Source organism: Pteronotus mesoamericanus, unplaced genomic scaffold, assembly GCF_021234165.1.
Source record: "Pteronotus mesoamericanus isolate MK-2021 breed Mesoamerican mustached bat unplaced genomic scaffold, CSHL_Meso_final contig_78, whole genome shotgun sequence".
Classification (NCBI taxonomy): Eukaryota; Metazoa; Chordata; class Mammalia; order Chiroptera; family Mormoopidae; genus Pteronotus; species Pteronotus mesoamericanus.
In genome coordinates this window covers 11,674,167-11,693,245 of record NW_026555258.1, presented here as the reverse complement: position 1 = coordinate 11,693,245, position 19,079 = coordinate 11,674,167, and the positions used below count along the sequence as shown (strand labels likewise).

At 35.2% G+C, this 19,079-nt stretch overlaps 1 protein-coding gene across 1 annotated transcript in view; it reads right to left on the bottom strand.

Annotated features, from left to right (window-relative positions):
* The window catches only part of MEGF9 (multiple EGF like domains 9), an 84,134-nt gene that overhangs the window by 37,058 nt on the left and 27,997 nt on the right, over positions 1–19,079 (bottom strand). Inside the window, exon 2 of the mRNA XM_054584465.1 lies at positions 614–815. Coding sequence (XP_054440440.1) covers positions 614–815 — 202 coding nt within the window. The remainder of the gene's footprint in view (positions 1–613; positions 816–19,079) is intronic.

Genomic DNA, 19,079 nt, shown 5'->3' with positions numbered 1-19,079 from the left:
ACTGTTTTCCTAGTTTAAGTCACCTCCAAGTAACACACTATTTTAAAGGTAATTTTCAAACAATTCCTGCTTAATCTAGTTTTGGTCTCCAAGAATGTGCTGGTACATAGAGTGAAACTGGTCTTTTTCCCACTAGTTAAAGAAATTAACATATTATCAAATTTAAGCCTTAGATGTGCAAAGAAGCAGTTCTAAAATTTTTATAAGTCAAAAATAAAGAATACATTTCCTGAAACTCCAATGGCATATTAATAAACATGGTTGTTTCCATTGGAAATGCCTGGACCTTACTGCTTCCAGAAAGAAGACTGCTCTCTCAATAATGTTTTTCCATGAAACTTAGAGAAACCATCGCCAAGCCAAATTGGTGACCCAAGTGCTTCTGAAGAACTAAATCAGTAAATTAGAAACTTTGCAATCTTGTCATATAACATAATATAATATAATATAATATAATATAATATAATATAATATAATATAAAAAAATGAGAGAATAAAAGGATATGCAATATTTTGTAAGTCTTCCTTTTTATTTAAAGCAGCCTGGAGCTTAAGAGCATGAATCTTATTTTTCTTGATCATATAAAATTAACTTCAACCTGCTGCTGCTTACCTGTTGCAGTATATGCTCAGGGCTCCATGTGGACTACATTTGCATGGCAGACAGAGACCAGAAGTGTGATTTAGGTACAAGCCCTCCTTGCAGGTTTCACAGCGAAGCCCCTGATAACTTGGTTTACACTCGCACTGCCCTGTGGTCTGGTTGCAGCGGTTCACATCCAGGCTTCCGATCACAGAGCAGTTACATGCATATTCTGCAAAGGAGAGAAGGAAAGGGGCATTATTAAGATTTAATGTTTTCTTAATAGAATGAAATTTATTTTTCTTAGTAAGTATTCATGACAACTTTTTAAGGATAGATAAAATATATTCTAGTTCAAATTCATTTTCTATCCTACTTAGTTTATTTAACTTGGGAAATATATGAAGTACATAAAACTATGTAGTATTCATTATTATAAAACATTCTCGTTTTCCTTTCCTGTATTCTTTGACCTACAATTCTATGTGTGTGGGTCTGTATATTATTAGTTTTTCTGGGTTGGAAATCTCCAAAAGCAGGGCCTATGCTTGTCTACATGGCACTGAGAGCAAGTTGGAAATGACAACATGTTAAATAATAAATAATCCCATTGTATAGCTGCAAAAGCCTAAGGCTCAGATGGTTAACTGTGGTAACTTACATAGATCAGAGAAATTGTGCTACAGCTGAAATCTTAAGCTAATATGTTCTTCCCAGGAAGAAATTAACAGAGAATTGAAACTTTACGGTGAAGAAATAATAAGATAAATTCCAGATGAAAAAGTTTACTAGATCATCCTAATCAATGGGTTAAAAACCAATCATAATCTGAATCTCTTTTCCAAATTCAAAAGTTTAGAAAATAACCATTTTCTTTAGATACATTTCAAACAGTCCCTTAAATGAAAATATTTAAAAGTCCTTGGCTTTAGCCTTTTAATGCAGGTACATTTAAAGGTAAGATTTAGTTTGTGTCTATATAATGTAGTTTGATGTCCGGTATTGTGATCCCTCCTACTTTGTTTTTCTTTCTCAAAATTGCTGCGGCTATTCAGGGTCATTTATGGTTCCATATAAATTTTTGAAATGTCTGTTCTATTTCTGTGAAATACATCATTGGTATTTTAATAGGGATTTCATTGAATCTATAAATTGCATTGGGTAGTATGGACATTTTGATGATATTAATTCTTCCAATCCATGAACACGGTATATGCTTCCATTTATTTGTGTCTTCCTTAATTTCTTTCTTCAATGTTGTATAGTTTTCTGCGTACAGGTCTTTTGCCTCTTTGGTTAAATTTATTCCTAGGTACTTTATTTTTCTTCTTGCTATATCGAATGGTATTTTTTTCCTGATTTCTTCTTCTTCTATTTCATTGCTGGTGTACAAAAATGCCTTTGATTTCTGAATATTGACTTTGTATCCCGCATGTGCTATTTTGTTATTTGATCTTATTTTTATTTGTGGAATATTAATAACTCAATCACTATTAGAATTTTTTCCTTAATTTTTTATGGAAGGCTATCAAAGAGCTTTTTAAAATTATACAATTTTGAATATTAATTACCAAAAAAAGATTTAGTTTGTGTTATTATTAATACACATTTTATAAGGGGGAAAAAAGCATTTTTAGCACAGATTGACAGAGTATTAACATAGGATTTTCCAAACATGTGCAAAAACTTGCAGTTAAAATCAACTGCAGATAAAACAAAACCTTGTACATATTGTATAGGAATAGCCCCATTCCAAAATGGTCATAAACTTAAGTTTGAAAAGCCTAGAGAAATCTATGATACAAATTATACTTCTGAAAAGATAAGTCACTATGTAAAATGACATTATTCTGATAAAAGTTTAGCTTGAAAAAAATAATCTTTAATGTACTTTTTGATGATTTCTTAAAAGTTATTAGACAATTGTAAATCCAGAGTCTTAAATAGAAAGTTATAAAGGAGTTTCTTTCTCTAGTCACACAAGTCAAAACAAAGGAATCCATAAAGATTTTCCCACTTAGCCAACTCTATAGCAACTCTATGTCTCCCAAATTTCTTCAGTTCCTAATCTTTGTTGTCATCTTATCTCCCTGCTACTCCCACCTCTTCTAATTTGCAAATTTACCAAATGAATAAATATATTGTAAATGGGTGTGTGATTATTTTATGTATGTGTCAAAACCTGGAAGAGGGTTCAGCCCAAAACTTCAGAAAGGAATCAGCTTCCCATCTTAATCAGTATTCTATTTCTATTGGGCTATGTAAGCATGACATTTCTTTGACAGAGTTACGTGCTTTCACATTATTTCTACTGTGTGTGTGTGTGTGTGTTTATGTGTGTGTGGTTTTTGTAAATGAGGAAGCCGTGTTTAGTGGTCTGTAAACCTGCCAATGACAACTTCATGGCAAGACCTTCACTCCACCAAAAATGACCAGAATGCTTAAAATAACATTTTTCTTCCAAAATCTGGGAGAATTTCAACATACATCCAAATTCCCCTTGCTGGACCAATTTCATCATAAGTTACCTAACCAAATTACACTGGTTGGAAGAGAACTACCCCCCCCCAAAAAAAACTGAACAAATTTAAAAACACTATAATAAAGACAGAGAATTTTATCCTATTATTTCCTTACTAATGTGCTTCCATCTGAAACCTGAATTAGTATTCTAAATGAATGGGATTAGTAGTATATCTTAAAAGAACTCAATATAAGAACTCTGAGACAAAATTAAGGTTTTGTTTTCGCTGAAGTTCGAATAGATAACCCTTCAATGCTAACCAAGTTCATTAGTTATTTCTTTCTTTCTTTTTTTAATTCATTATATTTTATTGATAATGCTATTACAGTTGTCTTGATTTTCCCCCATGGCCGCCCTCCACCCAGCACCCCTATCTCCTTCAGGCATCCGCCCACCATTGTTTATGTCCATGGGTCTTGCATATAATTCTTTGGCTACTCCATATTCTATGTTGTTACATCCCCATGGCTATTCTCTAACTACCTAATTGTACTTTTTAATCCCCTCACCTCTTCACCCATTCCCCCACAGGCTCCTCCCATCTGGCAATAACCAAAATGCTCTCTGTATCCATGGTTCTGTCCCTGTTCTTCTTGTTTGCTTAGTTTGTTTTTTAGATTCAATTCTTGATAGATGTATATTTTTTGCCATTTTATGGTTCATAGTTTTAATTTTCTTTTTTCTTAAATGAGCCCCTTTAGCATTTCATATAATAATGGTTGGGTGATGATGAGCTCCTTTAGTTTTTTCTTTTCTGGGAAGCCCTTTATCTGCCTTTTGATTCTAAATGATAGCTTTGCTGGGTAGAGCAAATTGCCTATAGGTCCCTGCTTTTCATGAATTTGACTATTTTTCCCCAGCCCCTTCTAGCCTGCAAAGTTTCTTTCGAGAAATCAGCTGACAGTCTTATGGGAGCTCCCCTGTAGGTAACTAACTTCTTCTCTCCTGTTGCTTTTAAGATTCTTTCTTTATCTTCAAACTTTGGCAGTTTAATTATGATGTGTCTTGGAGTGGGTCTCTTTTCATCCATCTTGTTTGGGACTCTGTGCTTCCTGAATTTGCATGTCTATTTCCTTCACCAAATTAGGGAAGTTTTCTTTTACTATTTTTTCAAATAGACTTCCAATTTCTTGCTCTTTCTTTTCTCCTTCTGTCACCCCTACCAATGCAAATATTGGATTTCTTGAAGTTGTCCTAGGGGCTGCTTATACTATCCTCATTTTTTTTTATTCTTTTTTCTTGTTGCTCTGATTGGTTGTTTTTTGCTTCCTTATGTTCCAAATCATTGATTTGATTCTTAGTTTCATCCACTCTACTGTTGTTTCCCTGTAAATTGTTCTTTATTTCAATTAGTATATACTTTGATTCTGACTGGATGTTTTTAATGCTGCAGAGGTCCTCACTAAGTTCCTTGAGCATCCTTATAATCAGTGTTTTGAACTCTGCATCTGATAGATTGCTTATCTCCATTTAGTTCAGCTCTTTTTTCTGGAGTTTTGATCTGTTCTTTCATTTGAGCCATGTTTCTTTGTCCCCTTGTTTTGGGAGCCTCCCTGTGTTTGTTTCTATGTATCAGGTAGAGCTGCTTTGACTCCATGTCTTGGTAATGTGGCCTAATGTAGTAGGTATCTGGTAGCGTACAGTAGCACAGCTTCCCCTATCACCCAAGCTGGGTGCTTAAGGTGCGTCCTGTGTGTGGGCTGAGTACACCCTCCTCTTGCAGTTGAGCCTTGGTTGCTGTTGGCAGGTCAATGGGAGGGATTTACCCAGGCTAGTCAGCTGCAAGGATTGGTTGTGAACACTGACCACCAACCTCTGCCCTCTGTGGAGGATCAGCTGTGCAGGTGCAGGGTAGTGGTACTCTGACATGGTGCTCTGTAGCTCTCCACTGGGTGTGCAGGCTCTGGGGCTTCCCAGGTGGTGCAGTCCAAGATCAGCCCCCACCTTTGTTTTGCCTGGGGCTACCCTGCCTGATCTATAAAGCAATCTGATATGGCTGCTACTTGTGCTGGGCTTGGGGATTCTTGGGCAAAGCCAAGCTGTGAATCTAGTCTGGCTGCTGCTAGTGCTGGGCCTGGGGCCACTTAGCAAAAGGTACAGGGCCTAGGGGCTTACTGAGGCTGGCTGTTGCTTGTTTGATTGGATTTAGGAAGTTGCGAAGCATGAGCCTAGAGCAGCCATTCATTTGGAAAAGTCACGGTTAACAGTTTGCATAGCCCCATAAGTTGGATGGGACATAGTCTCAGGAGATCTCCAGGGTGGGGCAAACAGTGTTAGCTACATCAACAGTGTTGATGGAGACTCAGATATGGCACCCACCTGCTGGTTCTGAGGTTCTGTGGCTCTGTGAGGGATGGGCTCAGAAAAAGGAAAATGGCCTCTGCCTGCCTTTCTTTCTAGGATAAAGCTGTCCTCCACTCTCACCTTGAAACTTCAGTTTCTCCCAGTGCTGTACCTCAGAGGGAATGAGTCTGTATGTGGGTTCTTTAAGAGGAAATGCTTTGGGCTCCAGAAGTTTCTTCCACCAACTCAATCTCCGCTGGTTTCTGCAGCCAGAAGTTGTGAGAACTTATCTTCCTGGCACTGGAACCCTGGGCTGTGGGGGCCTCGTGTCGGGCTAGGACTCCTCATTCCCGAGATATCTGTCCTGAATTTTTATCCACCACACGTGGGTGAGGGAACAGCCTGTTCTGCATCTGCGCCCCTCCTACCAGTCTGGATGGATGTAATTTCTTTAATTCTGTAGCTGTCAGACTTCCATTCAATTCGATTTCTGCTGTTTCTGAGTGATGGTTGTTCCATATTTTAGTTGTAATTTTTATGTGGTTGTGTGAAGAGGTGAGCCATATCTGCCTACGCCACCATCTTGACTAGAAGTCCCATTAGTTACTTCTATAAAACTAATTCAAACTCTTCATTATCCCCTGAACATACTCTTTCTAGTCCCATCTTCTCTGAACATTCGTTCATACTGTTCCTCATGAAATGTTCTCTTCTCTCCACATATTGAAACCCATCCCCTATTTCAAGAATCAGCTGAAATTTATCCTCTATAAACTTTAACTCCATTGCCTTTAGTGTGAATCCATAACACCTACTACTTATAACTCATATGACAATAATTTGAAGAGACAGCAAAGTGAAGCAGTGGTGAGCAAGGACTGAAGAGGTGGACAGCTGCAGGTTTATATCAAGCTCTTTCACTTACTAATTTTATGACCTCAGGCAAGTTAGCTAGCCTTGTGTTTTTTCTCATATGTAAAAAGGGCATAATATAGTTCCTATAATACTTAGCCCCAACATATAAGCTGGAAGTAGTTTGGAGTACTGCAATAATTAACACAATCACTGGTAGAAAGGGATACCTTATAAAATAACATAACGCAATTCAGAAGTCAGATTCATAGGCCACACAGCTTTGTTATATCCTGTGGACAAGATCTTTCAATAAAAGTGTAGGATTAGATAGGATTAGGTTTATTACCATGGCAGTTTTGAAACTATTTGAAAATAGAAATATAAAGACCCAAAGAAAAGCCAATAAATTTGTATTTTTCTCTGAGAATTTGAACTTATGGGATAATTTTGATATAAAGGTATCCAAAGTAATCATTGCATGTAAATTTAAAGTTGTAGGCCATCTAAATAGAGAATAAAATGGTGTCCTACATATGCCTAACTCTATACATTACCAATATGGGTTCCTATAAATACAATGACAAAAACAGCAAGGTTTAGGATGTGGTTTCTGAGAGGATGAAAAAGAACATTTATTGGTTCTAATCATCCTAACAGCAGTGGAGTGAATGGAAAATATTTCAGCAAGATAGACCACCCTAGTGCCAAGAAGGGGGCTGATATATCAAGACAAAAATACACTATCATGTTAACATTCCTCTCCAAATTAATTAAAGGAAAGGAAGCCGAAGCCAAGCCCAGGAACATGTGTATCTTTCCTGTTTGGAGCTCAGAACCCAAGGTCCCTACTCCAGTGATGGACCTCAAATGAGATGACTTGAGTTAAATAAATAGAGTGAGCAACAGTAATAAATGAAAAGCACCATGAACATCCATTTAGTTGGGTCAGGAAACTTGCTAGCTTGTAAATAGAGTAAAATCTAAGAGCCTTCACAGTGCTTGACATTCATATGGAACCCAGTAGAAGTTAATGCAGAAACAATGCAATTTACTAGGAAGCTGGCAAAATGGAAAGAAAATTTTGACAGATAGAAGCAGTGGGAAGGACCTATAGCCAAAGGAAAGAGATGAAGCACTGATTTTTTAATAAGGTAGAATCATAGACACAAGACCAGCACGAAGGAGTCTATAACATGACTATTGGATAGTAATGGGAATGAAACAATATGAACAGGATAAGGAAAGTAATCACAGACAAGTCTGAATAAAATGCCAAAAGCTCATTTCGTTGCCGAAGAGTAAATATGGAATAAACTCTGTCATTTCAGTAGTAGATTTCCTTTCAATGCCCTATAATTCTTAGCAAAACTCTGCAGGGAAATAGAAAAGAATGTTAATGTGAGAAAGTAAATGTCAGCAGATAGGCTGCAACCTTTGGCAATGTTTTTTCTTTTTGTTTGGCTTCTAAAGAGCAATGAAACACAGTGATTTGAATCCTGACGAGGAATAAAAAACTAAAATCTGGTGTCAAACTATCTGAAAACAGACATATAAAGGCCCAGAGAAAAAACAATAAATTTCTGTTTGTGGGACGATTTTGATGTAAAAGTAGCCAAAGTAACCTTTGCATTTAAATCAAACACTGTAGTCCTGCCTAGTGTGGCTCAGTAGGTTGGGCATCATCCCACAAACCAAAAGGTCACCAGTTTGAATCCTGGTCAGGGCACGTGCCTGGGTTGCAGGCCAGGTCCCTGCTTTGGGGTGTGCAAGAGACAACCATTGGACATTTCTCTCATACATTAGTGTTTCTCTCCTTCTTTTTCTCCCTCCCTGCCCCACTCTCCAAAAATAATTAAATAAAATCCTTCAATCAAACACTACACTTTTTCAAACATTCCCTACCAAGGGCCAAAAGATGAAAATTTTCAGCATTTAAAAAAAAATAGAGTAATTTTGTTTAGAAGTCCCATAAGTACCCCCACCAATCCCATGTGCAAACACTTGTCCTGTTAAGAGATTATCTCCTTGAACATACTAAAGACCTTTACTGGACCTTTCATACACCTGGTAGGCTTCTCTCTGTGTCTAGCTATTAAACCATCTCATGTCCCTGCTTAGTAAAAAGTCCATTATATCTTCTAGCAAATATTCACTGTGTTTTGGTACTTGCAGATACTTTGATGAGAATAAGTTGATTTTAGAAAAATATTAATTGTGATAGTATGCCCTCATTAATGTGTGGTCTCTCTGTACCTCTTTCTAGAGTCCTTTCTGGGTGCTGTAATTAACTTACGATATCTGGAGACTTAAGCAGTTTGGTACAATAGTGTGTTAGTCTTTTGCAGATAAGAAAGAACTATAAATGTAGGAATGGAAAGATTTGAATAAGAAAATGAAAATAATGTAGCCTTAGTCAATCCATGATGCAAATCTTATTGAACAAATAAATGTAAATTGATAACAGCATTGTTGCTGAACTAAAATCATTACAAAATAAGTATTGCATAGATACTGGAAAAATACCTGTAAATATAGCTAACACAGACCACTCACAAGAATCTAGTTCAGGAATATAGCCTGAAATTCTATCTATAGCCTCTTGCAAAATTGTGGAAATGCTTTTGCAAAATTCAATTTCTCGTTTTTTCATTCCTTCAGTAAGTATTTCACTCTTGCTAGAGCCAGTATGGCTCAGGTGGTTGGAGCATCGTCTTGTAAACCAAAAGGTTGTGGGTTCGATTCCGGCCAGGGCACATGCTTAGGTTGCAGGTTCAATCCCTAGTCAGGGCACATGCAGGAGGCAACCAATCAATGTTTCTCACTCACACCGATGTTCCTCTCCCTCTCTCTCTCACTCCCTTCCCCTTTCACTAAAATCAACAATTTAAAACATCTTGAAACAATGATTTCATTCCTGCTTTTCAATATCTTAAAATATTGAAAAAATAAAAACACTACTCCATCCTATTCCAAAACTTTTCATTATTCCCCATATACAGAAGACATACAAAATGTACTATAATACTGATGGCATATTCTGTTCAATCACAAAGTAGCAAAAACTAGAAGATAAGTATTTAAATGTATTAGGCTGAGTACTTAATCTTACAACCAAATTCAAAACAGTAAAAATTCATTAATGCCTTGGCCAGTGTGGCTAAGTGATTGGGCGTCATCCCTCAAAGAAAAAGGTAATGGGTTCAATTCCCGGTCAGGGCACATGCCTGGGTTCTGGGCCTGGTTGCCAACTGGGGTACATGTGAGAGGTAACCAATCAATGTTTCCCTCCCTCTTTTTCTCTTTCCCTTCCCCTCTCTCTAAAAATAAATAACTAAATAAAATCTGTTTAAAAATTAATTAGTAAGCTTAAACGTATCTGAAAATATTTTTTAAAACTTTATCAATATAAGCTATAAACAAAGTATACTTTTTGTTAAGTTGTTTAATATCTATAAAAGATGTCTTTCTAAACTACCACCAGTTTTTGAACTATTCCAAATAGTCCTTAAAATAGGAGAAGAATTTATGCCCAGGATTTCAAAATGTCTAGAAACTATACATTTCTATTTACATACTACACTTAAATATTTTCAGCAGGAAAACATAATTACTTTGTTAATCAACATCAGGAGGCCATTTATAATTATGGGGAAATTGGGTGTCTTGGGCTTATAATTACATAGGAATAAGCTGATTCCAGAATATGAAATATTTTGGGAGTTTTATGAACTGAAGTCATATGACAAGGTCATGTCACCACCCATCATACTGGAACAATTGTTACCAAGTCCTTCATTGTACCTTAAAGCCAAAGAAAAACATCTTTCCAACTTCCTAGGTAATAACCTCCTATTCCTATACCTTCTCCCTTTCCTTCTTTCTTTTGCTCTATTAACTCTGGTGTATTGTTTGAAAATTAAATGAGACAAAGAATGCAATGCAAAGTAGGTATCCAATATAATAAATATTATTTTTAACATTTGAACACATATCATCTTTACCAGAAGAGCATAACCACTTAGTGAGTATATATCTAGGGCTCTGATAAATAGTACTTTTTTATTTATTCCAGTTCTAAGTGCAAAATGGATATCCGTTATTGTGAGTGTTAGAACCATGGTCTGACCTGCAAAAGTAGATAGAAGTAGTTCTGTTCTCTGTATATACAATGCACCCATTATTATAGCATCCACTGAATGGAAGTCAAAGAACAAATTGCACATTAAGAGATAATGAGTACTCACCTAATAGAATGGCTAAAATTAAACAAACAAACAAACAAAACTCTGACAATATCAAGTGCTGCAAGACTACAGAGCAAATGAAACTTTCAAAAATTACTGGTATGAATGAAAATAGTACAGACACTTTGGGGAATAATTTGACAATTTCTTATAAATTTAAATATACTTTTCCATATTACCCAGCAATTCTACTCCTAGATATTTATTTTAAAAATATATGAAAACCTATGTTTATACAAAAACTTATACACAAATGTGTATAGCATCTATATTCATATCACACAAACCTGGAAACAATCCAAATGTCCTTCAATTGGTGAACTGGATAGACCACAGTAATACTACTCAGTCATGAAAAGGAATGGACCACTGATACGCAAGAATATGGATGGATCTCAAATGTACCATGTTAAATGAAAGAAGCCAGACTCAAAAAGCTACATATTGTATGATTCCATTTACATGATATTCTGGAAAAGGCAAACCTACAAGAGCAGAGAACAGATCAGGGGCTCACCAGGAGCTGGGTGAAGGAGGAAGGACTAACCACAAAGGAGCAGTACAGGGAATTTTGAGGGGTAATGAAATTGTTTTGCATCTTGAATGTGCCTTTGTCAGAATTAATAGAACTGATTACCAAATGAGTAAATTTTATAGCATGTAAATTTAACAACAAACAAAAACTTTTTAAAAAGGCAATGAGGTTTTAATAGATTCTTACATTTTGCTAGAAAGAAGCCATGACATGCCACAAGCAACTACTGTTCTTTAGCTGGACTGTAGCACTAAAATCAACATGGGACCTAACTAATAACTCAATCTTTTTTCAAAGCTAATGTTACAATTAAGATAGCAAGATTTAATTAATGTTTTCACTGATTACTGCATAAGGAGTTGTGGAACATTTTAGGATTTTAAATGCTAGTTCATTCCGAGTCAAGATGGCGGCACAGGTAAACACGGCTCACCTCCTTGTACAACCGCATCGAAATTACAACGAAAATATAGAACAACCATCACTCAGAACCATCAGAAATCAAATTGAATGAAATCTGACAACTACAGAATTAAAGAAACCACATTCATCCAGACTGGTAGGAGGGGTGGAGATGCACAACAGGCTGGTCCTGCACAAGAAGAACAGAGACAATCGTGGATAGGGAGAGCATTTTGATGGTTGTCAGATGGGAGGGGGTTTTGGGGGAATGGGTGAAGAGGTGAGGGGATTAAGAAGTACAAATAGGTAGTTACAAAGTAGCCATGGGCATGTAAAGTACAGCATAGGAAATGGAGTAGGCAAAGAATCTATATGTAAGACCTATGGGCATGAACAATGGTGAGGGGACTGCCTGAGGGGGTTGGCGGTGCTGGGTGGAAGCGGGCAAAGGGGGGACAACTGTAATAGCATAATCAATAAAATGTAATTTTAAAATATAAAATAAAATGCTATTTAATTAAAGAAGTAGAATCTTCTTTTCCCTTCAGATCTAACTTTAGTCAGGTTGTAATTGCTCTAATGTAGAATGAAGGAGAATAGGAAAAAATAAAACCTAAAGATATAAAAGAATTCTGCCCCTTTTTTCATATACAATTATTTCCCTTTGAGATTCACCATTTAAAAACCTAATTTACACAAAGGCCAGGAAAATGCATGTAAGTATAAGAACTCTGAATCTATCCAGTCTATCCCACATAGAACTTCACTCTTTTTAACAAAACTATGATGGCATCTACAAAAATAACATCTCTCCTGATTTTCAAATTGAAAATAAAAGCAAAATAATTGTCAAAATCAAGAGTAGCAGTACTTAATTCAAACCTCTGCATATGCATCAACAGAACAAAAATAACAACAAATTATATTGTCTTGACTAAGGCCTGTTTTCGTAAGTGTATGGGATCTTTATTTCAAAAATGTACTTTTTATTAGGTCCGTATTTCTCTTTGTAGGTTTAGAGTAAAGGAATCTCAGAAAGGCCTCATTCTAGGGAAAAGGAATTATCGATACAGAGTTTTTATTTTTGTAAAAGGTCTTAGTCTAGCATAACGCTGATACTCAAATTACATTTCACATTTATGTTATGCCAGGGCAGGGTCACAGATCTTTACAAAACTGGGAAACTTAATATTAAAGCTGATGAGTTTCTTGAGTTAAACCAGACTTTGTAGAAATGTGGAAACTTTTAAAGCCATCACTTTTAAAGAAAAGTTTTAAGCTTTACCTTTTGAAATTAAAATATAGCCACTAAAACCCCCAATCGCAATTCACTACTGCAAAACCTATCTTCTATTTTATGAGAGACATATGAAAAGGGGGAATAACATGACACAGGTTTCGTAGAAGTTTTTCTGTCTCACACTTAAGGACCATGGCGTTAGTGCTTGTCCTTGGCTTACTGCCAGTTTTCCACAATTCAGAAACAATTCATTTAATTAATGAGACAAGATGACAAGTTCTGGGAAAGGTTATAACAACTAGCTTTTACCACTAATAGTAACAAAGTTATAGAACCTGTTCTACTTGTATAGCAAACATCATACCAGAGATGTTATACATATGGTCTCCTTTAGTCTTCACCGCAATCCTGTGAGGTAGGTACCTTGAATGAGGAAAATGAGTCAGAGAGGTCAAACAAATCATACAACTAACCAGTATTGGAGAACAGAATAGAACCCAAACTGAGTAACTCCAAAGTCCACGTATTTTCACCATGAGAAGCTTTTGCCTATGAAAACGAATAGGAAAAACACCAGACAGACTCAGCATACTTAAAACCAGAATTTGCTGCTAATTAACCAGCACTGTGGCCTTCAATAAGTCTAACTGCTCTGAGTTTCAGCGCTTCAATCTATAAAATGTGGATGATTCTTGCCATCTGTCTATATGAAGTACTTAGGTAAAAAGGTAACATAATATGTGTGTGATCTTTATGCTAAAAACTCCAAAACACTGATGAAAGAAACCAAAAAGACCTAAGTGGAGAGACATACTGTAACAATTAGACCTACAGATTCAATGAACCCCAATTAAAGTCCCAGCAGGATTTTTTTGGTAGATATTCACAAACTGACTCCCAAATAAATGTGGAAAAGCAAAGAAACTTGAGTAGCTGAAAAATAACAAAGTTGGAGGAGTCTCCATAACTGATTTTAAGACTTACTATAAAGCTACAGTAATCAAGACAATGTGTGATTGGTAAAATAACAGATACAATGGTTAATGGAACAGAGCAGAGTGCAAGAAAAGACACTCACAAATATCATTAACTAATTTTTGACAAGGAGCAAAGGTAATTCAATAGAGAAATGATAGTTTTTAATAAATGGTGTTGAAACAGTTACATGTTTATATGCAAAAAACTGAACCTCAACCTAACCTTGCACCTTGTACAAAAATTAACTCAAAATAGATCATAGTCCCAAATGTAAAATGCAAAACTATCATCTGTAGAAGAAAACATAGGAGAAAATATGATTGACCTTGGGTCAGACAAATAACTTTTATAGGCAATTCATGAAAGAAAAAGGTACAAATTGGACTTCATTAAAATAAAATTTTGCTCTTTAAAAGACTACTAAGAGAACATAATCATAGCCACTGACTGGGAGACTATTTTTAAATCACATTTTTGTCAGATTTATATAAAAAATATACAAAAAACTCTCAAAACTCAACAATAAGAAAACAATGCAATTTACAATGGGGGAAAGGTCTGAATGCACACTTCACCAAAGAAAACATATATATGAAACATAAACGAAGAGGTGCTCAAATCTCTTATTAGGAAAATGCAAGTTAAACCATGATTACATACTACTACACACCTAATAGAATGACTAACTTTTTAAAAACTAGCAACACCAAGTTTTTTTGAAAAGGATGCTGAACAACTAGAACTCTTAAATGTTGCTGATAGAAATGCTTGGAAAACAATCTGGCAGTTTCTTATAAAGTTAAATTTGTACCTACCATGTAATCCAGTGATTCTACTCCTGGGTATCCACTCAAGAGAAATGAAAGCTTATGTTCACACATAAGTGTTAGTAAATGTTTATAGCACTTTTATTCATAATCACTAAAAGTTGGAAATAACCTCCTTCAACTGATAAATTGTTAAACTGCAGTTTATTATTTTTATATCATATATTAATACAGTTTTCATATCAGAATCTATTTCTGATTTATTAAATTGATCTGTCTGTACGTGTATAATATTTAAAGTTTAATAACTTCAGCTTTATCACGTTTCACTAATATATTATTCTTCTTTATAATTTCTTTTAGTAGTTCATAGTTATGTCCCCATCAGAACTTTGTCGCCATATTGCCTCCAGAAAAGATCCTATTGTAATTTCTCTAATAATTCCACTAACTTTGAAAATTAATGTGTCAAGAACTGGTAGCTTTATAATATTCAATTTTCCCATCTATGAGCACTGATACACTTCTCCATCTATTCTGTCTTTTTTTATTTCTCTCAGTGAAATTTCATAACTAAAAATTACATCTCTATAAGTTTCATACATACCTTGGTGAGATTATCTCTAACCTTTTCATCATTAGTAGTAATGGTTAAAACTGTGATCTTTTTTTCCCATTATCTTTTCTAGTTAGTATTAGTTAATAATACTTATTAACTTAGATTTCTTGATATAAATAGTCATTCCAATGTACTTTCTTACTATTTCCAATGGTTTTATCCTTGATTCTTCTAAGTAAGACATCTATTTTTAAGTTACATAAAGTGAGGTCTTCCACTAAAAGTCATATCTTACCTGGCTATCAATATAATTCTGTGTTCTACTCAACCCCAACAGTTTGTTGGTAAAATAGAACAAAATGATTTCACACAACTGCTTATCTTAATCCCTAGATCAACTATTATTAATTATAAGTAATTACCCTTTACTATTACCTACCATGTCTCAACCTTTGTCAGACATTTTATTTGCATAACATTTAGCTTCACACCAACCTTGCAATGGTCGTTTACAAATAGGAAAACTAGAACTTGAAGAAGCTAGGTACTTGCCCAAGACCACGGAGTTACAGTAAGTGGTTGAGACAGCATTCAAACCCCAGATTTATCTAACTCCAATGCCGTTCCTCATTCCACCTTATCACAGAGCTTTCTTCCTTTAAAAGAGATGGAGTGAAGGAGCAAAACCAAAAACAAAGAAGAAAAAAAGAAAAAGAAAAAAATTTTACCTAGTACTATTAAATGCAATTGTTTTTGTTTGTTTTGGTTGGTGTTTTTCGGTTTTCTTTGTAAGCAAATAACATCAAGAGGAATGATTAACCAACAGTAGGGTAGGGGGAAAGAGTTGCTCAAGATACAAAAAATTTCTCAACTAGGGACTTAGAACACCTCAAATTTGCTTTTTGCTGATTAGTCTTAATATATTGTTCAGAGCCAAAGACACATGCTCATGATTTAATATTTGGGATCTGTTAATTTTACTTAAATGCATTTTCATAGCTAAAATAATACTACCTATTAGTATTTCTAATATCTCGATAAATGGATGTGAACTGTGCTAAAATGCCAAACTGCTACATGAACTTAGGCAGAAATTTTTGTGTGTCACTATTTTTTCTTTTTTTTTCATTTTTTTAGACTTTAAAAAACAATCTAATTTGGACATTTAATAAGAGTTAATTGCTTATTTTTTAAAGGGCACTTTATTCTGTCAGGTCCTATCAAACTTAGGACACATTAAAGGAATTAAATGTATACTTGAAACTAATACAAAATAATATTGATGGTAAACTGCAATTAAAAAATGAAATTAAAAAACGTATTAACTGAATACTGCCGATATGGCTTTAAATACAAACTATTCTATCAAACTTTGAAGTTAATGAGCTTTTTTACTTAAAGCATTTTTTCAAGTACCCTTGAATTCAAAGGGAGATGGGGGTAGGGAGAAATAGAGAAAATGAATTCGAATAAATTAAAATCTGGCTCCAGAGCACAATAAAAAGAGATTGGTCTATGAAGTCAAGGGACCTGGTTTTAAATACTGAAACCATTGTTTATAAGCTCTATGATCTTAAATTTCACACCCTCTGTGTAAAGACTTTTCATAACAGTGTCTTGCATGTTTTCAATTAATTTTAACTATTATAATATTCTAAAATATAGACTGTCCAACTTCATATAATTGGAATAATGAAACCTAACTTTGAAGGGTGTTCTAAGAATTATAGGAAACAAGACAAGAAAATATCTAGGGCAGGACGTTCTCTTTTCCCACCCTAACTTTTTATTATGAGCAATCTTTTGAGCAAAGCAGCATCCTTAAATGTTACTACAGACTGCAAAATGGAAAGCCAAAAAGGATCATCAGAGATTTCTGAATGCAAAGAAAAACTACCCTAAATAAATTCATTATTGCCTTAATTTTATAGCAATAGAACAGGAAAAAAATGTAAGAAAAATAAAAGAACTTCAGTTTCAAGTACATACTGCTGATTGCTTCTGAGGTTGGGACTAGATTTCCCTTAGTGTCTCTGTTTACAGAGCACAGCTGAGCAACTTAAAAGCTAGAATGTATTTGCTCATTTTAATACCTGGAAAATTAATTCAGAGAAAAGGAGTGCATAGAGAGCAAGAGAAAAGGTCAATTTAAAAATACCATCCTAAGGTGCCCAGTGATATAACCTAGAAACTGATTCCTGATTTTCAAACAAGATAAATTGGTCCCTTATGTTATAGTTTAACTATATTTCTTAAACATACTATCAAGTGGGTGTTTTGTGAATTACTAGGAATAAATATGTATTTGATCACAAAATTATGCTATACCATCCTGGGAAAATACATGAGGTACACAGGGAAGAGTGAGTAGAGGAAAAATCTGCTTACTATGGTTGCAATAAAGGCTGGCAGGAACTGATAGAAGAAGAAAATCCATATTACAAAGGTATACTGGGGTCCTGAATTCCAGTGTAAAGAGTTTGAACTTCATCCTACATGGAATGATTCTCCAAATTAGTACCACCTGCTTCAAAATCACCTGGGGAACACAACAAAACACTGATTCCTGGGTCCCACTCTACACCTATAGAACAGAAATCTCTGGTGGGGGTACTCAGGAATATGCATTTTTTAAAAGCTTCAAAAGTGATTCTGATGTACCCAAAAAGTTTGCTGTAGCAAACGGGAAATATGGAAGATTCTTGAACAGAGTTGGGCTTTAAAAGTAAAAACAACAAAAACAAAAATAGCAAAAATAGTAATGCCAACAGTATTTATCTCTACCATTATTTATTATTTGTTTACTTATTTATTTACTTATTACATGCAAGGCATGGTTCTATGTACCTTACATGCATGAACACTACAAACTTTCAAGGAACCAATAAGGTAGGTACCGGTGATAGGATAAAAACAAGGAAATGGAGGCACAGAGAAATTAAATAACTTCTCCAAGGCCATCTGGGGTTAGATTACCCTCAGCAGCAGCATGAATGAAGGACTCAGGGGGAGACTGGAGGTGACAAATTTTATTGTAGCAGTCTAACAAGAATATCAGAATTTGGGGAGTGTCACTAGTAAAGATTGCTTCTACAAACATACAGATACCTGTCTGTATATTATACAGTGAGATTAAGTCTGTTTGCTTTTTGAACAAATAAACACTGCAAGGTGGAAAATATACCTGTCTGCAGTTGTCTGCAGTGCTAAAAGTTTAATAAATTTTGAGTTAAGAGTCAACCAAGTAAAACAGCTGAGCCTTGCATTATTCCAAATGACACTTAAAAGAGGTACTTTCATCTTTTAGAGCTGGAAGTGGACTATCTTATTTTGTCTTCCCTATCTAATCCTCTTACTCCTCAAAACATGTAGACAAATTCTTCCCACTTTTCTGCCACTCTTCACTATTATCAAGCACTTATACAGTATAATCATTGTTCTACACTGCAAGCTGTGAAGTTCTGTGCTTTATCATCATGACTAAGCATTTAGGTGATACCTCAAATTCAAAAATAAGGACACAAGACAGAAGAAACCCCTCTTCCAACTCCACTGCTCACTCCTGCTCTTGTATACACCATTAGAGGAACTTAATCACCCCTCTTTATACATACACACACACACACTCAGAGGATCCTTAAAAGAAAACTAAAATGGTTATAATTTGTCTAAATATAGATTGGGAGCCTGTATTTTTTAAAATAAGAATCTGTGAACACCATGATGTTAAAGACCTTGTTCATGTTTGCAAACAATACAAAACACAACCTTCAAACTTCCCCTAATAATTGCTGAGGCACTACCAGAAGTTAACAATCTCAGAAATTCTCAAGGACCAGTAGTCAATAACAAATCAAATTTAAAAAGAAATGATTTAGCCCTGGCTGGTGTGGCTCAGTGGATTGAGTGCTGGCCTGCAAACCAAAGGGTCACTGGTTCGATCCCAGTTAGGGTACATGCCTGGGTTACAGGCCAGGTCCTCAGTACGGGGTGTGCAAGAGGCAACCACACATTGATGTTTCTCTCTCTCTTTCCCCCCCATCCCCTCTGTCTAACAATAAATAAAATCTTTAAAAATATATAATTTACCTCCCTCCTCTACTCCTGAA